Source organism: Phacochoerus africanus, chromosome 9, assembly GCF_016906955.1.
Source record: "Phacochoerus africanus isolate WHEZ1 chromosome 9, ROS_Pafr_v1, whole genome shotgun sequence".
In the NCBI taxonomy this organism is placed as follows: Eukaryota; Metazoa; Chordata; class Mammalia; order Artiodactyla; family Suidae; genus Phacochoerus; species Phacochoerus africanus.
In genome coordinates this window covers 126,943,691-126,966,745 of record NC_062552.1, presented here as the reverse complement: position 1 = coordinate 126,966,745, position 23,055 = coordinate 126,943,691, and the positions used below count along the sequence as shown (strand labels likewise).

The window sequence follows — 23,055 nt, the reverse complement described above, 5'->3', positions numbered from 1 at the left end:
CAGTGCTGCGACTCTGTCCTCTCACCAGGAAAGAGGCTCCCTGCGCTTGAACTGCTTTACAGAAACCCAAGTATAAGCCGCTCGTTGTGAAATGCAATTTAAGCAAGAAAATATTATGCAAGAAATAATACGCCTCTCTCTAATTATAGGTCTTCAAGAGCACAGCCTAATTTGAGATTCCTCTAAAGCCTCTGCCTGTCATCTTTCAACGTTACACTGCTTCTTGGAGGTTATAAGGACATTTTTCTCTTTGGCTTACAAAGAATCTTTTCAAGTCAATGTTCTAAAACCATCCTTCCAAAACAAAAGCAAGCCCCAGGAATAATCCAGAACAAGCCTGAAAGCTGAGCACTATTTCTGCAGCCCCCCCACCCCAATTGAATTCCACACTCAGCTGCTCTCCCGGCGAGGGGTGGGGGGGGGGCATCTTCATGCCGAGGGTACCTTCCCGGAGGAGGGAGAAGGCGGTTACTTACAGAATAACTGACTTGAATTTGGGGATCCGGATACTGCCTGTGCTGCCAACAGGAAGCCTGGGCTTTTTAGCGCAGGAGACAGGTGCTCCGGAGTTACTATGAATTCAGGCAAATCAGAATAAACAGGCTGGAAGGAAACATCCTAAACCAGGGCACAGCCATTTGCCTCTGGTCTCTCTCCTCATTACTACGTACTCCTCCTCTGGCGAGGCAGCACTTGGTGGGCTGAGTGAGTACTCTTCTTAAGATTTTTTTTTTTTTTTGTCTTTTTGCTATTTCTTGGGCCGCTCCCGCGGCATATGGAGGTTCCCAGGCCAGGGGTCCAATTGGAGCTGTAGCCACCAGCCTATACCAGAGCCACAGCAACGCGGGATCCGAGCCACGTCTGCAACCTACACCACAGTTTACGGCAACGCTGGATCGTCAACCCACTGAGCAAGGGCAGGGACTGAACCCGCAAGCCCATGGTTCCTAGTCGGATTCGTTAACCACTGCGCCACGACGGGAACTCCTCTTTTTAAGATTTTTAAGTCTACCTTGTATCAAAGAGGAACTACGTCCGGCTGCTTGTAACAAGAGCAACAATAAGAGGGTTAAAAAAGTTAATTGCCCTCCCAGATGAAAGGCGCCTACAGCAAGGCAGTCCCGGGCCGGGGGCGGGCTGCGGCTGGCAGGGACCCAGGTTCTGCCACGGTTTGTGGGTGGCTTCCACCATCAAGGTTGCAGAAGGACGCCGAAGCGCCAGCCATCTGTTCCAGAAAAGCAGCAGGAGGAAGTGCGAGAGAAAAGGGCCCGACCCGCGCTGCCCTCCCAGGCTAGGGGTCATCACCCGGGACGTCCCCGCCTACATCCCCCTCCGCTTGCGCTCAGTCCCTTCCAGACGAGCTCACACACACACTCAGACGTGCACGTAGCCTGAGGGCTTCAGTCACTTCGTTTTACTTTATCTTGCAGTCTTTTTAGGGCCGCACCCACAGCATATGGAGGTTCTCAGGCTAGGCATCCAATCGCAGCTGTAGCTGCCGGCCTACACCACAGCCACAGCAACTGGGGATCCAAGCTGTGTCCGGGACCTACACCACAGCTCACGGCAACACCAGACCCTTAACCCACTCAGCGAGGCCAGGGATCGAACCTGTGTCCTCATGGATCCCAGTCGGATTCATTTCCCCCGCGCCATGACGGGAACTCCCTAGTTATGCAACTTTTAATGGATTATGACCAAAAATATGGCCTTTAAAATTAAATACATGTAAATTTTTTTTTTTTTAATGGCTGCACCTGCAACACATGGCAGCTCCCAGGCCAGGAACTGAATTTGAGCAGCAGCTGTAACCTATAACACAGCTGTGGCAACACCAGCTCTTTCAACCCACTGTGCCAGTTCGGGGGTCAAACCCACACCTTCACCGCGACCCGGAGCTCCTGCAGTCGGACTCAACCCACTGCGCCACAGCAGGAACGCCACACCATTTATTTTCGTAAACACTTCACGACGGCAGGGAAAGGAGACTTTAAACTTGAGGGCCGCGTCACTGCCGATCGCATTTAAGTCCTGCGTCCCGACTGGCCCCACGGAGGGCCGAGAGGGGGGCACACGCGCGCCTGGTGCCCCGTCGCCCCCAGCGCTGTGGCAGCTTGCCCCGTGCTCCTGCTCCGGGGCCGCGTGCTGCACGGGGTCGCGACCCACGGCCCTGCCTCCGACTCCCCGACTCCCCGGCGCGGCCTGCCGCTCCACAAGCTGGACCTGGATGCCGCCGTCTGGCGCGGCCCGCCTGGTCTGCCTGCTGTCGGCAGCTGCCTCTGTCTTGCCTCGGTTTTCAACTCTCAGCACCTCGGGCGTGGTCCGCAGAGAGGGCAGAGCCGGGTTTACTTCTCAGCCCTGTTCAGCCTTCCGTCTTCCGGGGGAAACGCAGCGCACGTCCAGGGGACACACCTGGCCCTGCTGCCTTCGCCTCTGTTTTTAACGTCCTACACGTGGCAGCTTCCGACCGCCCTTCCCTACTTCCCGGCGGGCTCAGGCGGCAGCTCGCCCCAGCTCCTCGAAGGTCTGGAAGCCCCGGCTCAGGCCCGCCCACCGCCCTCGTGGCCGTGGCCGTGGCGGGAAGACCACTGCCGGGGGCCTCCCCCTCCGAGACGCCCCCTTCCTGCGCGTACCCGACACAGTGAGATGACCCGTGAGAACTGCCACCTCCGTGCCCCATGAGGCCCGTGGAGCGCAGACTTTTATGATGTGATCAGAGTGGAGCGGGGAGAAGGGACAGAGGCCAGAGAGGCCGGGTCGGGAAGTCCCTGGGTCAGAGATGCTGGTAGCCACGGAGGCGGTGACGCGTGACACAGCTTCAGACGTTTGGGAAGTTAGAAGCTAAGCGCACAAGTAAGACGGTTCAGCACCATCTCTAACCCGCTCTACTGCAGACCCTCCCGGCCCAGGCTCCGCTCCGGACCTCCTGACACCTCGCGGCTTCTACACAAAGGACAGAGTGTACTTGGAGTTCCCCTGTGGTTCAGTGGGTTAGGGGTCTGGTGCTGTCACTGCTGTGATGTGGGCTCCAGCCCTGGCCCAGGAACTTCGGGATGTGCCCCCACAAAAAGAGTGTGTAGACCTGAAGAGGGAGGAGAATGGAGCATCCCCCGAATGAAACCACGGAAGTATAACCAACTGATCTTCGGGCAAAGGCAAAGCCTGTTCAGTGGAAAGGAGCAGTCTTTCCAACAAACATTTGCTCAGATACCTGGGTGCACGTTGGAAACGGCACAAACCTCACCTCATCGCCACCACCACCAAGTTCATAGCAAAACAATAAAAAAAAAACCTAAAATGAACCACAGACTTAAATGTAAAAGTTACACTTATATTGGAGTTCCCGTCGTGGCTCAGTGGTTAATGAATCCGACTAGGAACCATGAGGTTGCGGGTTCGGTCCCTGCCCTTGCTCAGTGGGTTAAAGATCCGGCGTTGCCGTGAGCTGTGGTGTGGGTCACAGACGCAGCTCGGATCCCAAGTTGCTGTGGCTGTGGTGTATATCAGCAGCTACAGCTCCAATTAGACCCCTAGCCTGGGAACCTCCATATGCCGTGGGAGTGCCCCCAGAAAAGCCAAAAAGCCAAAAAAAAAAAAAAAAGTTACACCTATAAAACTTCTGGAAGGAGTTCCCGACGTGGCGCAGTGGTTAACGAATCCGACTAGGAACCATAAGGTTGCGGGTTCGATCCCTGCCCTTGCTCAGTGGGTTAACGATCCAGTGTTGCCGTCAGCTGTGGGGTAGGTTGCAGAGGCGGCTCGGATCCCGCGTTGCTGTGGCTCTGGCGTAGGCCGGTGGCTGCAGCTCCGATTCAACCCCTAGCCTGGGAACCTCCATATGCCGCGGGAGCGGCCCAAGAAATAGCAAAAAAAAAAACTTCTGGAAGTTCTAGAAGAATCTTTGCGACCTTGAGTTTGTCAAAATTTTCTTACATAGGACACACAGAAAACCATAAAGGAAAATAAAAATGACTAAGTCAAATATTGTTGAAATGAATTTTTTTTTTTTTTTTTTTGCTTTTTAGGGCCGAATGTGTGGCATACAGAAGTTCCCAAGCCAAGGGTCAAATCGGAGTTACAGCTGTCAGCCTAACCACAGCCACAGCAACGAGGGATCTGGAGCCGCATCTGCAACCTACACCACAGCTCACGGCAATGCTGGATCCTTAACCCACTGAGCAAGGCCGGGGATGGGACCTGAAACCTCATGGATACTCGGATTCATTTCCCCTGCGCCACAACAGGAACTCCTGAAGCGAGACTTTTTACTTTTCAAAATACACCATTAAAAAATGTAAAGCCTGGAATTCTGTCGTGGCTCAGAGGTTAACAGATCCGACTAGGAACCAGGAGGTTGAGGGTTCCATCCCTGCCCTTGCTCAGTGGGTCGACGATCCGGCGTTGCCGTGAGCTATGGTGTGGGTCGCAGACACAGCTCGGATCCCGAGTTGCTGTGGCTGTGGCATAAGCCGATGGCTACAGCTCCGATTCGACCCCTAGCCTGGGAACCTCCACGTGCTGTAGGTGGGCCCTAGAAAAGGCAAAAGGACGAAGAAAAGAAAAGAAAAGAAAAGAAAAAAAAAAAGCAAAGCCTGCCAGATTGGGAGAAAATACTTACAACATGAATCTCTGACCAAGAACCTGAACCCAAGATACCAGACAGACTCCTGCAGCTCAATAACAAGGTAAACAACCCATTAAAAATGGGATAAGATTTGGAATGAATACTTCACAAAACAGAAGTAACAGGCACACAAAAAGATGCTCAACACCAGTATCCCTCAGGGCAGCACAAAATCACCAAGGGACACACACCACTTGGCACCCACTCGAAGGCTGAAGCTCAAAGGCTCAGTGCCAAGTGCCGGGAGAGCTTGGAGAAGGAGCCCCAGGCACCGCAGCCCCTCTGGGGAGCACCTGCTGAGGAAAGGGCTTCAAAGAGCTCAGTAAATACTGGGCGTGTGGCCCAGTCATTCCATGCCTGGTACTCGGCCCTCGGAATCACTCACACGCAGGCTCCATGACCACTTTACTCTTGCTGATCAGCCCCAACCTGACCACCACCAGGTAAACGGATCAATCGGGTGGATCTAAACGACGGCATTCGACCGCTCGGCCAAGCAGGAGCTCGCGGGCCGAGTAACGCCCACGAGCCTCCCCACACGCCGAGCGAAGGACTCCAGACGCCAAGCGCGACCCCTGAATGGGGCCGCCTCCGAGGAGAGGGCGGGTGGTGGGACGGCAGGGACTGGCTTCCCTGCTTGCCTCAGCCGGTTCCACCTCGCATCCTGGCCGGGTGGCACGTGCTAAGAGCAAACCGCTTTGCAACACAGGCGACCAGAGACTTAGGCACGTGCAAAGCGCGGCCACCACCCTCTGAATTACAGTTCTACCAAAGGAGGTGCAACCAAACACCCTACCTGGTCCTGCAGACACTGCACTTCCCAAGTCGGTGTGACAAAGAGCGAGGACCGATTTAACCAGTAACGCAGACGTGACCGCACTGGGGTTGGCGGGGAAATGGGCACCGATTGGCGGAAAGAGCCCACCTCCGTCTATTACAGCAGCTGTGAATTAACGGCTGAAGTGGAAATCATAAAAAAGCAATTCCTTACTAAAATACTTCGCAAGATAGACACAATTCCAGAAAAAAAGCAGGGAGAGAACGGTTTTCTTTCAGGGCTAGAGCCAGAGATTTAAAAAACTGCTTTGCTTTTCTTTCTGTCTTCACAAGCCTTTTGGCACTTAATGTTTTGTCACTCGCGTCACTTCGATGCAAAAGCTACCGGCAGAAGCAGCGCTGCAAGCTCAGGGCCGCTCACTGACCCCGCCGGGCCCCGGCCAGGCTCTCGGCTCTCGGCTGGCCAGGCGCAGAGCAGACGGCAGGCGAAGCCCCGCTTCTGTGCCCAGGGCGCCTTTGCCAACAGGCGGGAGGTCCCGCTGAAAGCAGAACAAAGGGCAGGGAGGGCAGGAAGCTCCCCGCTGCTCAGAGCAGAGTGGAGGCCGTGCTGGGAAGGGCCGGGGCGCACGCTGCACCCAGCGGCCCGCGGGCCCAGCGCAGCAGCTGGCGGTCCCAGTTCCCAGGACCGCCCCCGACGGGTGCTTGCCAAGCCTTCTACGGGAGCCCCTGGTCATGGGCCCACGCCGGTGACCCAATCCGAGTGCCTCTCCGATTTTCCCACAAGCCTTGTCACCTGCTTCTCCCGCCCTGGCCTGGGCCCCCGCTTGGGCTCTGGGTGCGGGCACGGCAGGGCTGGCTCTGCACACCCGGTTCTCCTGGTGAATCCCTGCCTGATCAAAGTGGGCTTTTAGCAAGAAGTCTATATACCTTTACCAGTTTTAGAAATTTAGACTTTTTCATTATTTATTTATTTATTGGCTTTTTAGGGCTGCACCCACCAGAGGTCAAATCGGAGCTGCAGCTGCCAGCCTGCCCCACAGCCACAGTAACAGGATCCAAGCCGCGTCTGCAACCTAGCCCTCAGCTCACGGCAACATAGGATCCTTCACCCACTGAGCAAGGCCAGGGATCAAACCCACAACCTCATGGTTCCTCATCAGGTTCGTTAGCAGTGAGCCATGACGGGAACTCCAGAAATTTAGATTATGTGAGTGAAATACATTTTACTGCCCTCTGCCTACAGACTGGGAGAAACAAACTTAGTCTAAGGCTTTTATTCTTTAACACAGAGACATGCGCTCGGGGCCAGGGGGCTGCTCGTCCCCATTTCCAAAACGTGGACCAGGAACTGTAACTTCGTAAAACGTAAAACATACGAAACTGAAGAAGTTTTACCAAAACCAGGTACTTTTTCCTTCGGGGGAGAAAACTGCAAAGTGCCACGCGGGTGTGGGGAAAAGGCAGCTTCTCCGCTGCGGGGAACGGGGAGCCCGGCTTGTCCTGCGCCCAAGTTCACATCACTGACCACACAGGACACACGGAAGACTGGCGCCCTCCCATCCACCTTAATCAAGGGGAAAGCAGAACATTTCCACTTTGTTCCCAAATGAAGTCTTCTTTCAGAATCATGTTTCCCGAAATGTTTAATACAGTGACTTCCTGTTTCTGGAAGAGACTAGACTTTCCAATCCTTCCCACTTGAACAGAAATACACTCCGGGGCCAGCGCCCGAGGGGGAAAGGCGCCAGGCCGGAAAGGCCTTTGGGAGGCAGCGGGCAGAGCGGGGGGGGGGGGGGGGGGGGGGCGCTCCGACGCGGAGAAGGGGGTCTGCGGACGGAGCCCCGCCCGGCCCGGGGGAGGCCGGTGCGGCCTGCGGCACGTCTAGGCGCTCAGGACGACGAGTTTGTGCAGCTGGTACAGAGAGGTGCTCTTCCCCCTGCGGCTCTGGCGGTCCGCCTGCTCCATGACCAGCTTCGGATCAACCTACCGAGGCAAAAGGAGCCGTCAGGCTCTGCGGCGGGGCTCCGCCGGACGCGGGGTCGGATGGACGACACACCAGACGTGCGGAACGTGCTCCTGCAGCTCCCGCAGCGAGCACAGCAAGCCCCTCCAGTCGCGCCGCGCCCCCTTGGAACGCGGTGGCCTCTATGCAGAAGCCTCCCCGACACCCCCTCCCGCCGCCCCCCCGGAAACGTGCACAGGAACCTCTTAGGGGCACGTGTCTAACACCTGCCAACCTCAAAACGAAGTAAGTTCTGCTCTCGAACCACGTCCTGCTCTTAGCTTCCACCCCCCAGTGCACGCTGGGCAGGGCTCCGACGGCCAACAGCCCCGCTCCCGGGACCGTCCTCGGGGCTCTCGTGAGGGGGCGGGTCCTGGAGCACGTGGAGAGGATGTCCTTCGGCAGGAGTAACCCCAAAAAACACCATCTCCAGGGGCTTCTCACTTCTACTGCCAAGGGCCCCCACTGGTTTCTTCCTAACATACCCTTGGGTCTGGGGTTAAAGCCTACAATTGACCCCAGGGTTCCTTTCCTGAAGTGATGTTTTATTCTATTTTCTACATCTTACAGGTGCCCAAGAAGGGCGCTGCCCCACTTCACCCCTGTTATGACTGTGTCCCCAAATTCACATGTTCAAGCCCAAACCCCGGAGTGTTGGTGTTTAGAGGTTTAGCCTTCGAGAAGCGATCAGGGTCAGATGAGGTCAGAGGGTGGGGCTCTCGTGATGGGACCCATGCTCTTATACGAGGAGACACCAGAGTCTGGTCCCCGCGCTGCCACGTGAGGACAGTGGGGGGCGGGGGGGGGGGTCCAAGCCAGGAAGACAGCCCTCAGCAGAACCTCGGCTGGCACCCTCATCGCTCACTTCCGGCCTCTGAAACTGTCGGAAGAGAAATGTCTGCTCGATGAGCCACCCAGCTGATGGCACATTTATGCTTTTTGTCTTTTAGGGCCGCACCTGCAGCACAGGGAGGTTCCCAGGCTAGGGGTTGAATCAGAGCTCTAGCTGCCGGCCTCCACCACAGCCACAGCAAGGCCGGATCCCAGCTGCGCCTGCGACCTACACCACAGCCCACGGCAAAGCCGGATCCTTAACCCTGAGCAAGGCCGGGGATCGAACCTTCCTCCTCATGGATGCTGGTTGGATTCGTTTCCGCTGCGCCACAACGGGAGCTCCAATTGACGGTATATTGTTATGACAACCCGAGCAAACTAAAACAATGAGCAACGTGCCGTCGAAGCTGACCCAGACGTCCAGAACCGTGTCATCCAGAGCGCACGGGTAATCACCCCGGGGTCTGCCTTTTCGCCGAGACACCACTCGGCGCACACTGTCCCGGAGCCGCCTGTGTGCGCGGCGACACCAGCCTGTCGCCCAAGCAGAAGCTCCACTTGGCCGCCCGTGTCTCTCTGCTCTCTGGGCGCCCCCCCCCCCCCGCCTTGTTCTGAGCCTCCCCAGCCCACTGAGGGGTGTCCCCAGCAGTCCCGGCGGCAGGCGCTCGCTTACCTGATTCCACTCGTACGGCCTGTCGTGCCACTTGGGAACAATTCTCTCTCTTGGTTTCAACTGACAGAACAAACTAAAATTTAAAAAGAGAGCGCTTCAGCCATTCTAAGTACAGTTTAGAAACTGAAAGCGCGATTTTAAAAACAGATTTAAGTCCTATGTATTTTCCCTCAGAGTTACACGTCTACATCTTCTGAAGGTTGGAACGGACGTGGCCGCCACCGGAGGCTGTCTGAACCCGCTGTCCACGCGCGGGCAGCGGACAGGGCGGCGGCGGGCGTGTTCGAGCAGCTCCTCTTCTCTGTGCTCCCCAGGGGCCGGCGGGGCTGCTCCAGGACCGCACGCCCGCAGGACTGAGCCAAGATCTGGGTGGCCTACCAGCAGTATCGTCTGTGCCACTTGCTGTTAAGCAGTCACGACAAGCTGGACTCGTCAAAAGGCAGAGGATCCCCCTGGTGGAGCAGCGGGTTAAGGATCTGGCATGGCCACTGCTGTGGCACGGGTTTGCTCCTTTGCCTGGGAACTTACACATGCCACGAGTGTGGCCAAAAATGGAAGGAGAAAAAAAAAAAAAAAAAAGAGGCAGAGCTAGAGATTTCTAGCAGTAAGAGAATAACAACATTTGCAAATCTTGCACACCCCCCCAACTACTATAAAACTAGACAAAGTTGGCCAGAAAACACATCCGGAGGCTCTGGACATTAACCAAAAGCACATGCAAGGTCAGAAGTGTTCATTCATAAAAACCTGCTTAGCTGCACGTGCGGCCCTAAAAAGCAAAAAAAAAAAAAGAACAAAAAACCAAAGCCCTGCTGAATTCCAGGTGACAGCCGCGAAGTCTGTGGCATCTCAGCTGGCACTGCCACCTCAGCAGCTCAGCCCGGCCCCCTACGCTTTCAGGCTTAGGCTGGCCAGGAAAAGCAGCACCCTCGCTGCCAGATGGGGCTTCCGTGATTTGGAGCAGAGGGTGGAAGCCCTCAGGCCTGGCAGCACTGTCAGTAACACAGGCCACCCAGGCAGGGACCGAGAAGAAAGCCCACGGCCCTGCTCGGAGCCGACAGCAGACCAGTGGCCAGTCCAGAAATGCGACACGGAGACCTTAGACATAAGACTGCCCCAGAGGGCGACATGGGCTCTCGGCAAGGCCCTGGCTGACCGCGAGGCCACACACATGAGCAGAGAGGACCGTGGGAGGCCCCGATCCACACGGCCCTGGCTGGCGGGAGGGCGGCATGCGCGTACAGGAAAGCTCTGGAAAAAAGAAAAGCTGCAAGAGCTCCAAACGACCTCAACTTGGGAGGCACTGACCGACCTGCACACAGACCACCAGGCAGAAGCGGGAGCCTGAGGAGTCGTGGATTCAGCACAACTTTCGACTAACGAGCACAAAGCAATGCAGACACCCGAGCAAGGGAGGCTTGAAAGAAAAGGGGGAAATAAAAAAGAAAATCAAGACAGGCATCGGTGGCCTCCGACACAGCGGGGAAACTGATGCTGCAGAATTCTGCAAGAAGGAATCCAAATCCTATATGGCTATGCTACAGTATCTATGTCCAATTTTCAGCAAAAATTATGAGATACTCCGCAAAGGAAACAGGAATGTATGATTTATTCTCGGGGGTAAGAAGAAAAAGAGCAGCCAACAGAAGCCGATGGCGTGAACTCAGATATGGGTTGAGTATGTACGGGGCCAAAGCAATCACTGCAGATAAATACAAAGCACTAAAGCAAACCACGTCTAAAGAAATAAAGGAAAACATGACGATAAGGACTCAAAGACAACCTCAAAAACCTGTAAAACTCCACACAAGACCCAAAGATAAAGTGCAGAGTTGAAACGTGTACTAACTAAAACGGGAAATTCCTTACCGGAGACCAAACTCTGGAGGTCTCAGCCGAAGAGTAAAGAACCCGTCAACGGAAGCGTGGATGCACAGACATGCATCTGAACGAGAGAGAGAAAAGACTGAAGAAAAGCGACCAGCGCCTCAAGAGGCCAGTGGCACAACATCAGCGGTACCCAAACACTATCAAATGGGGTCCCCGACAGGAGGAGAGCAGGAACAGGGAAGAAAAGTTATTTGCAGAAATTCAAAGATGCAAAGAGTAGTTACAAGCAAAAGGAGAGAAAGACATGCGCCAGGCCAACAGTGACCAGGCCCAGCTGGAGCCTGTACTGCATCCGACAAAACAGACTAAGACAAGACTGTGAGCACAAGAGAGAGATTTCGTGACGACAAAAGGCCTCACAGCTGGAGAAGAACCACCACCTGCAAGTGCAGACGTGTCGAACAGAGCCCCGCAGCTGACGGACTTGAGGAAAGAGACGACTCAATGATTAGTTAGAACTGGAGAGAAAATCTGCAAGAAGAGCGAACACCAGACGGCCGTGCGCCACGCCGACCCACCCGACGCCCCCGGATCACTCTGCCCAGCAAGGGCGACACGCAGGCTTTCAAGCGAAGACGGCGCACTTCCCAGGAAAGACGCGGCAGGCACATCCCAATGAATGGGTTGTTTTGTTTTCTGTTTTCCGGCTGCAGCCTTGGCAGATCTGAGCCGCCGCCCCGGGGACAGCACCGGATCCTTAGCCCGTTGTGCCCGCTTCACCTGGGAGCTCCCAAGTCAAAAGAGAACGTGAAAGACTGAAACCGAGGTGCGTAAGACACCTCAACAGAAACACACCGACGACACCAAAAGCTGGAAAACACCACCATGCGTGAACCTCACACAGTTTACTTCTGAACAGCCTCTCGGTCAGGGAATAAATCACAGGGGAGACTCAAGAACATTTTTTAAAAGAATGAAAACCAAAGTACAGCAGATCAAAAAGTACGGGAGGAAGCAAAAACAGGGCTGGAGGGGAGTTCCCGCCACGGCACAGAGGGTTAAGAATCTGACGGCACGGCTCAGGTCGCCACAGAGGCGTGGGTTTGAGCCCCAGCCTGGCCCAGTGGGTTAAAAGAATCCGGTGTTGTCACAGTGGCAGTGTAGGTTGCAGGTGTGGTGCAGGCTGGCAGCAACAGCTCTGATTCGAACCCTAACCTGGGAACCTCCGTATGCCGCAGGCACAGCCCTAAAAAGGACAAAAGACAGAAAAAAAAAAAAAAAGACTTGCTACTAAAAACAAACCTAAATCAACAGAAGAAACTAGAAAATCCAAAAATTAAGCTTTACATTTATGGCTCAACTCTGCAAACTTACTGAAAGCACAGAAGTGCTAGGCTCCCCCTCCCCGACCCGCAGCCTAAGGCAGGACGCAGCTGCCCGGTGGGAGGGTGAGAGTGGCCCTGAGGAGAAGCACTGGACCACGGCCACCACCGCCTCTGCGCCCCAGACGGTGGCCTGGGCTGCTGGCAGCAGGGCTGTGTCAGCACAGCAAGCATCTGGGGTCTGGGTGGCCTCCCAGTCCGTCTCATGTGCATCCTGGGTGGGTTTCCTTTCAGTTTTATAAACACTTTCAATGTTTTTCTTATTTTCTTTTTTTTAAAAAAAACTCTAGTTGATTGTCAATGCTGTGCCAACTTCTGCTGTATAGCACAGCGACCTGGTCACTCACACACATACACACACTCACCTTCTCACATCATCTGCCGTCCTGTTCTAGCACAAGAGACTGGGTGTGGTTCCCTGTGCTATACCACAGGACCTCACTGCTTATCTGTCCCATTTATTTTTCACTATTTTTTTCTTCCTAGAGTCGCACCCACTGCACATGGAGGTCCCCAGGCTAGGGGTCAAAACAGAGCTGCAGCCACCGGCCTACACCACAGCCACAGCAACACAGGATTGGAGCCGCGTCTGCAACCTACACCACAGCTCACGGCAACACCGGATCCTTAACCCGCCATGGATCAAACCCGCGTCCTCATGGATACGCATCGGGATCTTAACAGGAACCCCGGGGACCCATGTTCAACGGAACAGCCCGCCCCCGCCCTCCCCTCTTCATGGTCGAGGGCATGGTGTCCGTCCAGGTGCTGGTCAGTGGGCAGCCGCTGTGGGCAAACACCCTCAGGTGACCTGTGCATCTCTGTATGTCCCACTTCCACACACTGTTCACAGGAAATGGAAAGTGAAACGCTGCCGAGGCCGCTCTGCACACGGGTCACCTTTTGCTCAGGGTGCCACACGCGCCCGCTCCTACACAGCCTGACTCCCAGCAGCGCAGCACCCCACGTGCCACCAGCCCGGGAGACGGGTTGCGCCTGGTCGCCTTGCCCCCACCCCCCGACCACCCTCCCCAGGCTCCTCCAAGCCGTCCAGGCTGATCTGGCGCAGGGGCGCACCTCCGAGGGCCTCTGTCCTGGGGATTCCGGTGGGGTCTGGCCAACGGGGAGCCCAGCAAGTGGAGCGAGGGAGGGACGGGTGGCCAGGAAGCTGTCCCCGGGGAAGCTCCGCCGGGGGCGGGCCCGGCTCCCGGGAAGGAGGGAGGAGGGGGGCTCTCAGCCCCGCAGCCCAGGCCCCTCCCGCCCTCCTCCTCCTCCAGGGTGGTGTCCCTCTGCCCTGCACCTGCTATTCGAAGGGGTCCCTTCCCACCTGTGGAGCGTGCCCACAGCCTCCTGCCTGCGCAGGACACAACAGGTGGCGCCTGTGTCCTGGTGCCTCCTAGACGCCGCCTCCTCTTTGGAGGATCAATCCATCACACTTCCTGACAATTCAAAACGTCACAGGCAAGACGGCGCCGAAAGCCGCCTGGGAAGGAAGGAAGCCACGACGTCAGCACTCACCCTAGCAGCTTCTGCCGAGCGCGGTCCTGCAACTGCGCGACCCTCTCCGGCCCAAGGTGCTTTGATCCGTTGGGTCCGTCGCACACCAGCTTGTTAACAGCGGCTCTGAGGATGTTAATCTGCGGCAAACGGCAGCGTGAGACCCCGCGGCCCTGCCGTAGCTGGAGCGTCACTCCGCGCCGAGCACCACCCCGGTCCCGTATTCGCGTGGTCATCGCCGTTACAGCTCGTGGGCCAAGTGACAGAGACAACACAAACGGCATCAATCCCCACGACCACAACTTAAGAACACATCAGCAGGAAAGGGTCAGACTTTTCAGGCGAAGCACATGTTTAAAACTTTTATTCTAAAACTTAACCATTTAACCCACGAGGTCACAACTCTTCAAAATCCACTTGTACCGAATACACAGGGAAAAAGACCAACCACCACCGGAAAGTCCCCAAAGCAAACTTGAACCTACCCTGCACCGGCCACCTAGAGAGCCGAAGGGACACGGGACGCTGTGCGAGACGCCACGCAGCCCCACCCCGGACTTGAGCGCCGCGCCCCTGGGTGCCCCTGGGCCCCACCTCCGCAGCCGCGAGGGGACCACACATTCCTCCCACCTGTGTGTCTCTCGACCGAGGAAGACTGGTTTCGGGGCCACAAGAGGGTCATTCTGTATTTGTCCCCCCGCAAAGTGAGCACCACAGGTACCACCTGTCAGCACACGAAGGACCCCTCCGCCCCTGTGGCCCCTGTCTGCAGTGTCCCCATGGAAGCCTGAGGAGTGCCCCACAGGGTGTCACCACCTGGGGCACGGTGTCCCCGAGTGATCTGAGAGCAGGTGGTTCCGTGTGCCTTCCGCCTCCCGTGCCCCCTCCTGCAGGACGTCTGTCACCACCAAGATGCCAACTCCGGCGCACCTCCGTTAACTAGACCCCAGGCTCCATCTGGATTCAACCGGCTTCTACTTCTGATCCCTTCTGCTCCCGGATCAGATCCCGGGCACCGCGCGGCACCTGTCACCCCCAGCCCCTCTGATGCAGGGTAGCTTCCCAGCCTTTCCTTGTTTTTCACGACCTTGACAATTCTCGGGCGCTCTGGTCAGGTGTTTTGCCAGCTGCCTTCCCGCCTGGGCCGTGTCACGTCTTCCTCATGATTAGATCGGGGTGGGGAGCTTGAGGGAGACCCCCACAGAGGCGGGGGCCCTCTTGTCCCATCAGAGCGGGATATGTGTGCTGCCCCCATGACGGCGCAGTGGTGATGCTGGCCTTGACCTCTCAGCTGAGGTGGTGTCTGCCAGGCTTAGTAGAAGCTGTCACTCTGGTCTGCCCTCGAAGCTGGGGGTGTTGGGGGGCACCCCCAGGTGCTTCTGGGAATTCTTCTGCACGGAACCTGTGTCTCTCTTCCTCCCCGTTTGCATACACCTTCAGACACGCAAGTAACAACTGCCCACCGAGTTAGAACCCAAGACCCATTGTCTCCTCCGCTGCTCTACCTGTCCCAGCTCTGGACGCCGGGGCGCCGATGCCTCTAACGCGTCCCTGCTCCGTGAGCACCTCCTCACGCCCTGGCGCTCTGCGAAGTCCCGGCGTATCCCGCGGTTCCTCCGGCCGGCCCTGGAAAGAGCCGTTTCTCCAAGGAGCACTGGGTCCTGCTGTCGGAAGGTCCCACTGGAAACCGCGATCCGGACCCCAGGCTGTTCGAGGCTGCTGGGGTGTCCCGGAGCAGGCCCCCCGGAGAGCCAGGTGATCCATCCGCGCGGGGGTGTGACATCGCCGCCTCACGTCCCCACCGCCCAAGCCCACCCCGCAGGGCTGTCCCCGCCTTCCGTTCCTGCTCGTTTCCGAGCCCCCTGCCCCGTAACGGAGAGCACGGCTCCCACCACCCTTCCCTCCTTGGGTCAATCCCAGGAGCGTGTGCTTTCAGATCAACCAGCACGCAGACAGCAGCGTGCAGGTGCGGGTCTTTCCGTCTGGAACCCTCCCTCATGCAGTTCTCCCCCAGATCCTAGCTGGCCTGCCTGTGCTGATGGCGCCCATCAGAGGCCCGTTCTCACGGGGACAGTCTGTGGGTTTCGACATGTGCACGGCCCCCCCCACCCCCGGCACACAGAGCAGCCCCTTCGCTCTTCAGGCCCGTCGGGGCCCACTGCTCCCCGACCCGCAGGGACCACGAGCCCACTTCCTGTCCCCAGCCTTCAGCCCTTTCCAGAAGGTCATACGAACTGAGTCACTGCGCACGCAGCCCCCCCGAGTCCCAGCTTCTCTCGTTCAGTAACAGACACTCCAGATGCGCCCACACTGTCCACGGATCAAGCACTCACTCCTTTTCAAGCTACAGAGTCCTCTGCTCCCCAGTCTGCTCATCCCTCTCCCTGCTAAAGGGCTTCCTGACCGTGTCCAGCTTTTACCTCCCATGAACTGTGAGCGCTGCCATCAACAGGCACAAGCAGGTTTTACATGGATTGAAGTCTGTTTTTCATTTCTAGGGCTGCACCTGCGGCATATGGAAGCTCCGGGCTAGGGGTCAAGTTGGAGCTGCAGCTGCCGGCCTACAGGGCCCCAGCAACACCAGATCCGAGCCACATCTGCGACCTGTGCCGCAGCTTGCAGCAACGCTGGACCCCTACCCTCTGAGCGAGGCCAGGGCTCAAACCTGCTTCCTTATAGACACTACATCGGGCTCTTCACCCGCTGAGCCACAGCAAGAACTCCTGGGTATAAGCCTCCAAATCCCTTGGATAAATACTGAAAAGCAGGACGGTTGGGTATCTGGGGGCACATGTTTAACTTTTAAGAATCTGATCTTCCAACATATTAGCTGCACTCCATGCTCCCACCAGCACTCGCAGAGCCCTGTGGATCCACCTCCTCGCCAGTGCCGGCTGTTTCCAGCGTGTTCTGGAGTTTAACCATTCTGGTGGGCCTGCAGAGGGGCGTCACTGCGCTCCTAATTGGCAGTTTCCTAACGACAGGATGCTGAGCAGCTTCCATTTGCCATCGTCTTCCGCATCTTCATCCGGTCGCTTATTCGACCACCGAGTTTTCAGAGAGCACCGCCTCTGACGGATGACAGCCCCGCCGAGGCCGGCATCCGCAGGCACCTCCTGCTCGTGGGGCCGCTTGTCTTCTCACTCCTACAGCAGGATCTTCTGCAGAGCAAGGTTTTCCTTTGATAAAGTCCAACTTAGCGGTTTCCTCTTTCCAGACTGTGCTTTCGGTGCTGCAGCTCCGGACGCACTGCCAAAGCCGCGCTCAGGCGGGCTTCCTCCTGCACGTTCTTGTGGAAGAAGAGTCGTGGAGCCGCGCTTGCTTCACCATCGCGCCTGTGATCTAAGGAGCATTTCCAAGCTCCAGAGCCCCTTGTGGGAACGAACCGTTGAGTCAAATCTTTTCTCAGCCCCCATCAAGACTTTACCGAGACAGGAGCGTGCGTCTGTGTCCCCCCACAGGAAACCCGAGGACATCACCTTGGCAGACAAACCGCGCGCACTCAACTGCTGAGGCCGTCGGTGAGAACGCAGCTCAAGAAGCTGTGGGGCTCCTTCGCGGCGCTTTCTTCTGAGGCGCCTCCTCCTGGGAGTCCGGCCTCCCTGCCGTCCGCGGGCACAACACTGCTCACAACCGGCCCGAGGCACCGCGGTCTGAGCGCAGCTGAGAAGAGCGGCAGTCCTGCAGCCACCCCGACACTCCGCATCCGTCCTTGAACCGGCCGTTTCTTTTCAGCTTTTTCTCCTCCTCCTCCAAGGAAGGATGCAGTAAACCTCCAGCCAAAGGCACGCTGACCCTTCGGCGAGCACAGCCTCCAGGTCTCTACGGCTACGGCGGTTAAGTTAATAAGAGCCAGCGTCCTCTGGAGAAAGGCCAGCTCAACAGCCTCGCCCCAGGGCCCCCCGCCCCCCCTTCTGTGCGCCTATGCCAACCTCACCCATCTCACGGCCCCTCGTGCTCTAGAGTCCTGCCTCCGACGGCCTGTGAGGAGACCAGCTTTGCCCCTCACTTGGTAACATGCAACAGCCCTGAATGAAAAGGAAGCAGGTCTCTTACGGCTCAGCGGGTTAAGGATTCGGCAAGGTCACCGCAGGGGCTCGGGCCCCTGCTGGGTGCACGTTGGGTCCCTGGCCCCGGCACTTCCACATGCCACAGGCACGGCCAAAACAAAGACACAAACCAATGAAATAGAAAAACAAAGGCATACAAAATACAGGCCCCAAATTTTCATCATGAAATTCAAAAGCCATAGAATTCTTTGTCCACCTGTCATGCCAGCTCCTAAACACTCCAGCTCAACGTGCGTGCTTCTGCCGCCCGGCACGGCCCAGGCACCGCTGCCGCAGGGAGGTCCGCGCCCCGCCGAGCACGGCAAAGGTTGCAGCGGGTCAGAGCTCTGTCTCCTCGTCTCACGGCGGGTCTGGCAAGGGGGTCCCGCCAGCCCTGACCTGGACCAGACCTGGAGAGAGACCCACCGCCCCGTGGCCCTGGTGTGTGGTTCTACAGCCCAGGAAAGCCTGCCGTGCCAGAGACACCGCATGAGGAATGCGGGGAGCAGCATCTCGCGCAGAGAAGCCACGCAACAGGCAGGTCAAGGCGGAGGGCGCACCTCCAGCCCCGGTGGAGACCGTGTTCAAAGCATCGGCTCCGACGCGGCGCCCGCTGTCGCGCCCCTCGGGAAGGCGCCTGGGCTCAGCGCCCGCGGCGGCCTCACCTCCACGATGTCCTCCACGCTGAAGTGCACGTCGAAGGCGAGCTCGAGGTCGTGCTCTGGCAGGATGGGGGCCCCCGTGGACGGGTTCCACCCCAAACCGCAAAGGACTCCGGTGTAGCACTTTCCGTCGCGATCAACCCTCGAAGAAACGTTTGAGAAAAGTCAGCATCTCCACGTTGCGGAGCCGCTGTGTCATGTTAAAGGAACCGGCCAATAAAGCCATCCTACGCCCCGCCACCCCCAAGAGAGCAACAAATTGCGTTTTTGCATGTTCTCCGCCCGTTTTTGTCGAAGAAGTACTAGCGTGTGGCTATGAAAACAGGAAGTCGTGCTTTTATGAACATGCGTTATTTCGGTTTTTAACTCTCACTGCAGGAGACAAGACACGGCACGGAGGATTTGATGCCGTACAGTTTTTCCCTCTTTTTGAATTCTTTCCCTGAGTTGGAGTCTCAGTAGTGAGATTTCTGGAGAGAAAGCTCGGCAGGCCTCCGGGGCTGTGCCCGACGCCCAGCGCTGCCCCTTCCCGCCCGAAACCCGCCACGCAGGCTGAGAACCCAAAGCGCCACGTCTCTGCTTTACCAAAGAGCCGCCGCTCCCTCCACCTGCCACGGGTCCCATCGCTTCCACCCCGGGAGGTCCCCCTCGTCCGCTGTCTCTCCATCTCCACGGCCACTGGCCTGGGCCGGAGCGCCCGTTTCTCACCCAGACCCGCGCAGCCAGCTTTGGACCCGTCTCCCACACCCACCCCGCTGCCTCCGCTCTGTTTTCCACAACGGCAGACAGCGCTGGCCTCTCAGACGAGGCTCCTGCTCGCTCAAGGGCTTCCAGTGGCTTCTGTGCCCCCTGGACACCACCACGAGCACAGTCCCGTCTGGCCTCTGCGCGGCTCCCCCACGTGGCGTCGCCTCCAGCCACGTGCTCGCCCCCCGCCAGGCCCGGCTTCTCCGCTTCCCTGCAGGCCTGTCTCCAGCCCAAGGAGCTCAGGCCGCTCCAGCAGGAACCCTGCCTCTCCCGACGCCCCCCCCCCAGGGCCCTCGACCTGCAGGGCTCCTTCTCCTGTTCCAGGTGCTAGTTTAAACGCAGAGCTGCAGCCCACGATGGGTTCAACACATAATTATCAAACAAATGAACGGGCACTAAAATTGAGTACCTTTTCAAATATTTTGGCCATTTCCTTTAACTCTTAATCAACTCAGAACTTTTCCCACCATATGGATCAACAAAATTTTTTATGAAAACAAGCTAAGCAAAAACAGTTAGTTTTCTCTTCTTAGTCCTAAACAGAAATACACACACTTTTTTTTTCCCCACTTTAATAAAAATAAGAGGGGAGTTCCCTTGTGGTGCAGCAGGTTAAGGACCCGGTGTTATCACTGCAGCAGCTCAGGTCACTGCTGTGGCACCAGTTTGATCCCTGGCCTGGGAACTTCCAGGTGCCCTGGGCACAGCCCAAACTCCCCCCCCCCCGCCCCGCCAAATCCCACTTTAAGTAAATTCAAAGCAGAAAGACTCAGAATTTAGACTTAAAAGTATTTGCTTTACAGAACAGTCACCAATATGTTTCTTTAAATAGTAAGCTCCCTCACATTATCTTTGACGAATATAATTTATTATTTCACAAAGAGTCAATACGCCAGGTCACCCAGAAGAAAGGCAAGCACTACTTCCTCGCTGTTCCTGGAATGTCACATCGCCTCCACCTCACTAAAGCAGCTCTGAGACTCAAACTGATGACAAACGCACCCCAACAAGGACAGTCCTGAAAGATTTAGGCTAGAATCGACCTACCTAGGGGAGCAATTTTCTGCTCATCCACTCTAAAACTTAAGGTTTCTTTTGTTTTTGCTTTTTAGGGCCACAGCAACAGCACATGGAGGTTCCCAGGCTAGGGGTCAAATTGAGCTGCAGCCACCAGCCTACACTGCAGCCATACCAACTCAGGATCCGAGCCGCGTCTGCAACCTACACCACAGCTCACGGCAACGCCGGATCCTTAACCCACCCAGCGAGGCCAGGGACTGAAGTCACATCCTCACGGATGTGTGTCAAGTTTGTTACCACAGAGTCACCACAGGAGCTTCCCTGAGTCTTGCATCACTAAAGGTAACCAAAGACCTGGGTTTAATTCTCTTCGAGGGTCCTAGATGTTTACATAAACCTAGGAAACCGTAACTAAGACCACAGAAGCAGGGAGTTTCTGCCGTGGTGCAGCGCAAACGAGTCTGGTGACCACGCAGGTGTAGGCGAGGTGGCAAGAGCCCGACGGGCCCGGGGCGCCCTCTCTCCAAGGTGGGGACGGGGACGGGGACAGAGGCGCCCGGCCCTCCCGCCTGGGTTCTCTCTTAGGGAGGAGCCGCGGCGGACGAGCGGGATGCGCACACCTACCTCAGCTCCATCACCGGGGCAAAGAGCATGCTGAGCAGAGCCGGGAGGCCGGGAATGTGCGGCAGCAGAGACGTTTCCCGCAGCAGCACGGTGGACCCTGTCAGACGGCAGGATGGGGCGGCTCAGGCGGAGCAGCGGCGGGCGGGGCGCAGGGATGTGTCTCCAACGGCAAGGGGCTCCCAGTGTCAGTCCCCACAGCCCCGAGCCTGTCCCGACGCTGCTCAGGCTTGGCTCCCATCTGGGGACGAGCTGGGCTTGGCCGTCCTGTCTTTCCTTTCTCCGCCGCCGCCGGCCGGGTGTCTCAGGCCGGGAACTCGGATTTGCACTCGGCAGTGGCCAAGCGCACGGAGCGAGCAGATGCACGCGCAGGGCGTCGGTTTACGCGTCTCTGCGCAGCAGGCAGGTGGCGGCGCCCCATCACTGCCGCCCCCGGAACACAGTCCAGAGACACGGCCCGCGAGCAGGAAGCTCTCACTGGTCGGGGACGGAGTTCCCGCAGCTGACGTCGAGGGAGGTGGGGGCGGCGGCGGCCCGAGCCCCCCCCCCCCCACTCACCGGTGGCGTTGACCGACAGGGACGCGGCGACCAGCATCCTCTGGTGGCCGTCCTCAGGGGCGTCGCTGACGATGACAGAGTTGACACTCTCCTTCTCGATCCACACACACCTGGAGGCAGAGGCGCAGGAGGCGGCTGCCCATCCCCGCACCGGGCAGCACCCCCGCCATAAACACGCGGGTCGTGGACGGGGCAGGCAGTGCCACCCATCTCGAGGCCCCCCCCACCGCCTCCCCCGATCCCAGACGCGGCCTGGTGCTCGGACCCCGCACAGCCGGCTCCCTTTCACCTGCCAGCATCCTCCGGTCCTGCTCTCCCCGCGCGTGGGCCCTGGCCAGGCGCCTCGAGGGCCTGTTCCCGCCCTGTGCCACCCTGGGGACAGCCGAGCACGGCCTGGCGCTTTGGCCAGGGTCCTCCCACTCCATCATCTCCAGGCTTGGTCCCTTTCAAGGCCTCGTGACGGCACAGGTCCTCACCCTGCATTTCCAACAGGCTGGCGGGCGGGGGGGTGGTGACGAGCCAGGGGCCCCTTGTAGCAAGTGCTCACTTTAAAAACCCGTCTGTGCCCAGGCGTCCCACCCGTCTTAGGATGAGGCATCTCATGAGGCTCTGCCGACCCCGCCTCGGGCCCCGCGGCCGGAAGCACCTCGCCGGCCCTGACCGCTGCCCATGGAGCTCCCCCGTGGGCTGCGGGCCTCGGCTGCCTCGGGAAAAGCTGGGCTCCCTCTCGGTCTCTCTCGAGGGCAGGGGTTTCCTCTTTGACCCCCTGCCCACTGGACCCACAGTGCAGGGAAGACCACCAAGTGTGCTCCCTGTGGTCTCCCCAAACTGTCCCCAGGACACGGCGGGCGGCCACAGATGTGCTGAATGAGTAACAATCCCCATGAGAACAGAAAAAAACGAGGCTTCGATGGAAGACACCCCAACACGTCCTACGCAGAAAGGCTCCGCAGACGAGGGAAAGGGGACCTCGGATGCGGAGCCCGTGAGGCTGAAGGGGGTTGGAAAAGGGCCTGCATTCCCGCAGGCTGGCTGTGAAACAGACGCCTTCCGATGCGCCCTGTCAACAGCCGGGCAGGGAGCGAATGCAGTGGGAACGGAAGGCGATCATACCTGAACGTGGATATCCGGGTCAAGCTGTGGCACTTCAGCGCGTACGGGTTAAAGGGCCCGTGAAGTATCGCCTGCACACGCGAAACGTACGAGCTGTTAGCCGCCGGCAGCACATCCCTGAACCTACATTTAACAAATCCCGAAGCCAGCTCATCGTTTTCACAAAGAAGGGAGCTGCACCTTGGTCAAAATGGCCGGAGCAGGTGCCCCTGTGCCCCCATCCCCGGGCCAGGCACCGCCCTCACAGCCGCTGCGCTGCGGAAGCTCCTCTCCGAGGGACCCGGGCAACAGTATCTGATGCACAGCCCGAGCTGTGCGGACATGAAGGCGCCCCCAAAGGGGATGTCAATACTTAACGACCATGAGCATGCAGCCCCCAGGCCTCCTGGTGCCAGGGGGGGGCCACTGTCAACTCCCGGGAGCGCACCCGTCACCTCACCGTCAGTCAATCAGAGGACTGGGATTCCCGGCCTCACTTGGCCTTTTACAGGTGCTTTGCTAAAGCCCTTCGGGGGATTCGGGGCTCCAGGGGCACGAGCCACCTCCCCGCCACTCCCCTGGGGGCCTACAAAAGCCTTTCTCTGTTCCTGTTTGCCCAGCTTCACCGGGCCGCGGGCACACAAACTGGTGCTTGTAACAGCAACATTTTCAAGATTCAGCACGGGG

At 57.8% G+C, this 23,055-nt stretch overlaps 1 protein-coding gene across 1 annotated transcript in view; it reads right to left on the bottom strand.

Annotated features, from left to right (window-relative positions):
- Positions 1 to 7,189: 7,189 nt before the first annotated feature.
- TDRD9 (tudor domain containing 9) overlaps positions 7,190 to 23,055 on the bottom strand; it is a 63,161-nt gene continuing 47,295 nt past the window's right edge. The window contains exons 26-32 of the mRNA XM_047796650.1: positions 22,390 to 22,460; positions 21,277 to 21,386; positions 20,722 to 20,818; positions 18,334 to 18,472; positions 13,641 to 13,759; positions 8,911 to 8,983; positions 7,190 to 7,384 (exon numbers count right to left, since the gene is read on the bottom strand). Coding sequence (XP_047652606.1) covers positions 7,283 to 7,384; positions 8,911 to 8,983; positions 13,641 to 13,759; positions 18,334 to 18,472; positions 20,722 to 20,818; positions 21,277 to 21,386; positions 22,390 to 22,460 — 711 coding nt within the window. The 3' untranslated portion in view covers positions 7,190 to 7,282. The remainder of the gene's footprint in view (positions 7,385 to 8,910; positions 8,984 to 13,640; positions 13,760 to 18,333; positions 18,473 to 20,721; positions 20,819 to 21,276; positions 21,387 to 22,389; positions 22,461 to 23,055) is intronic.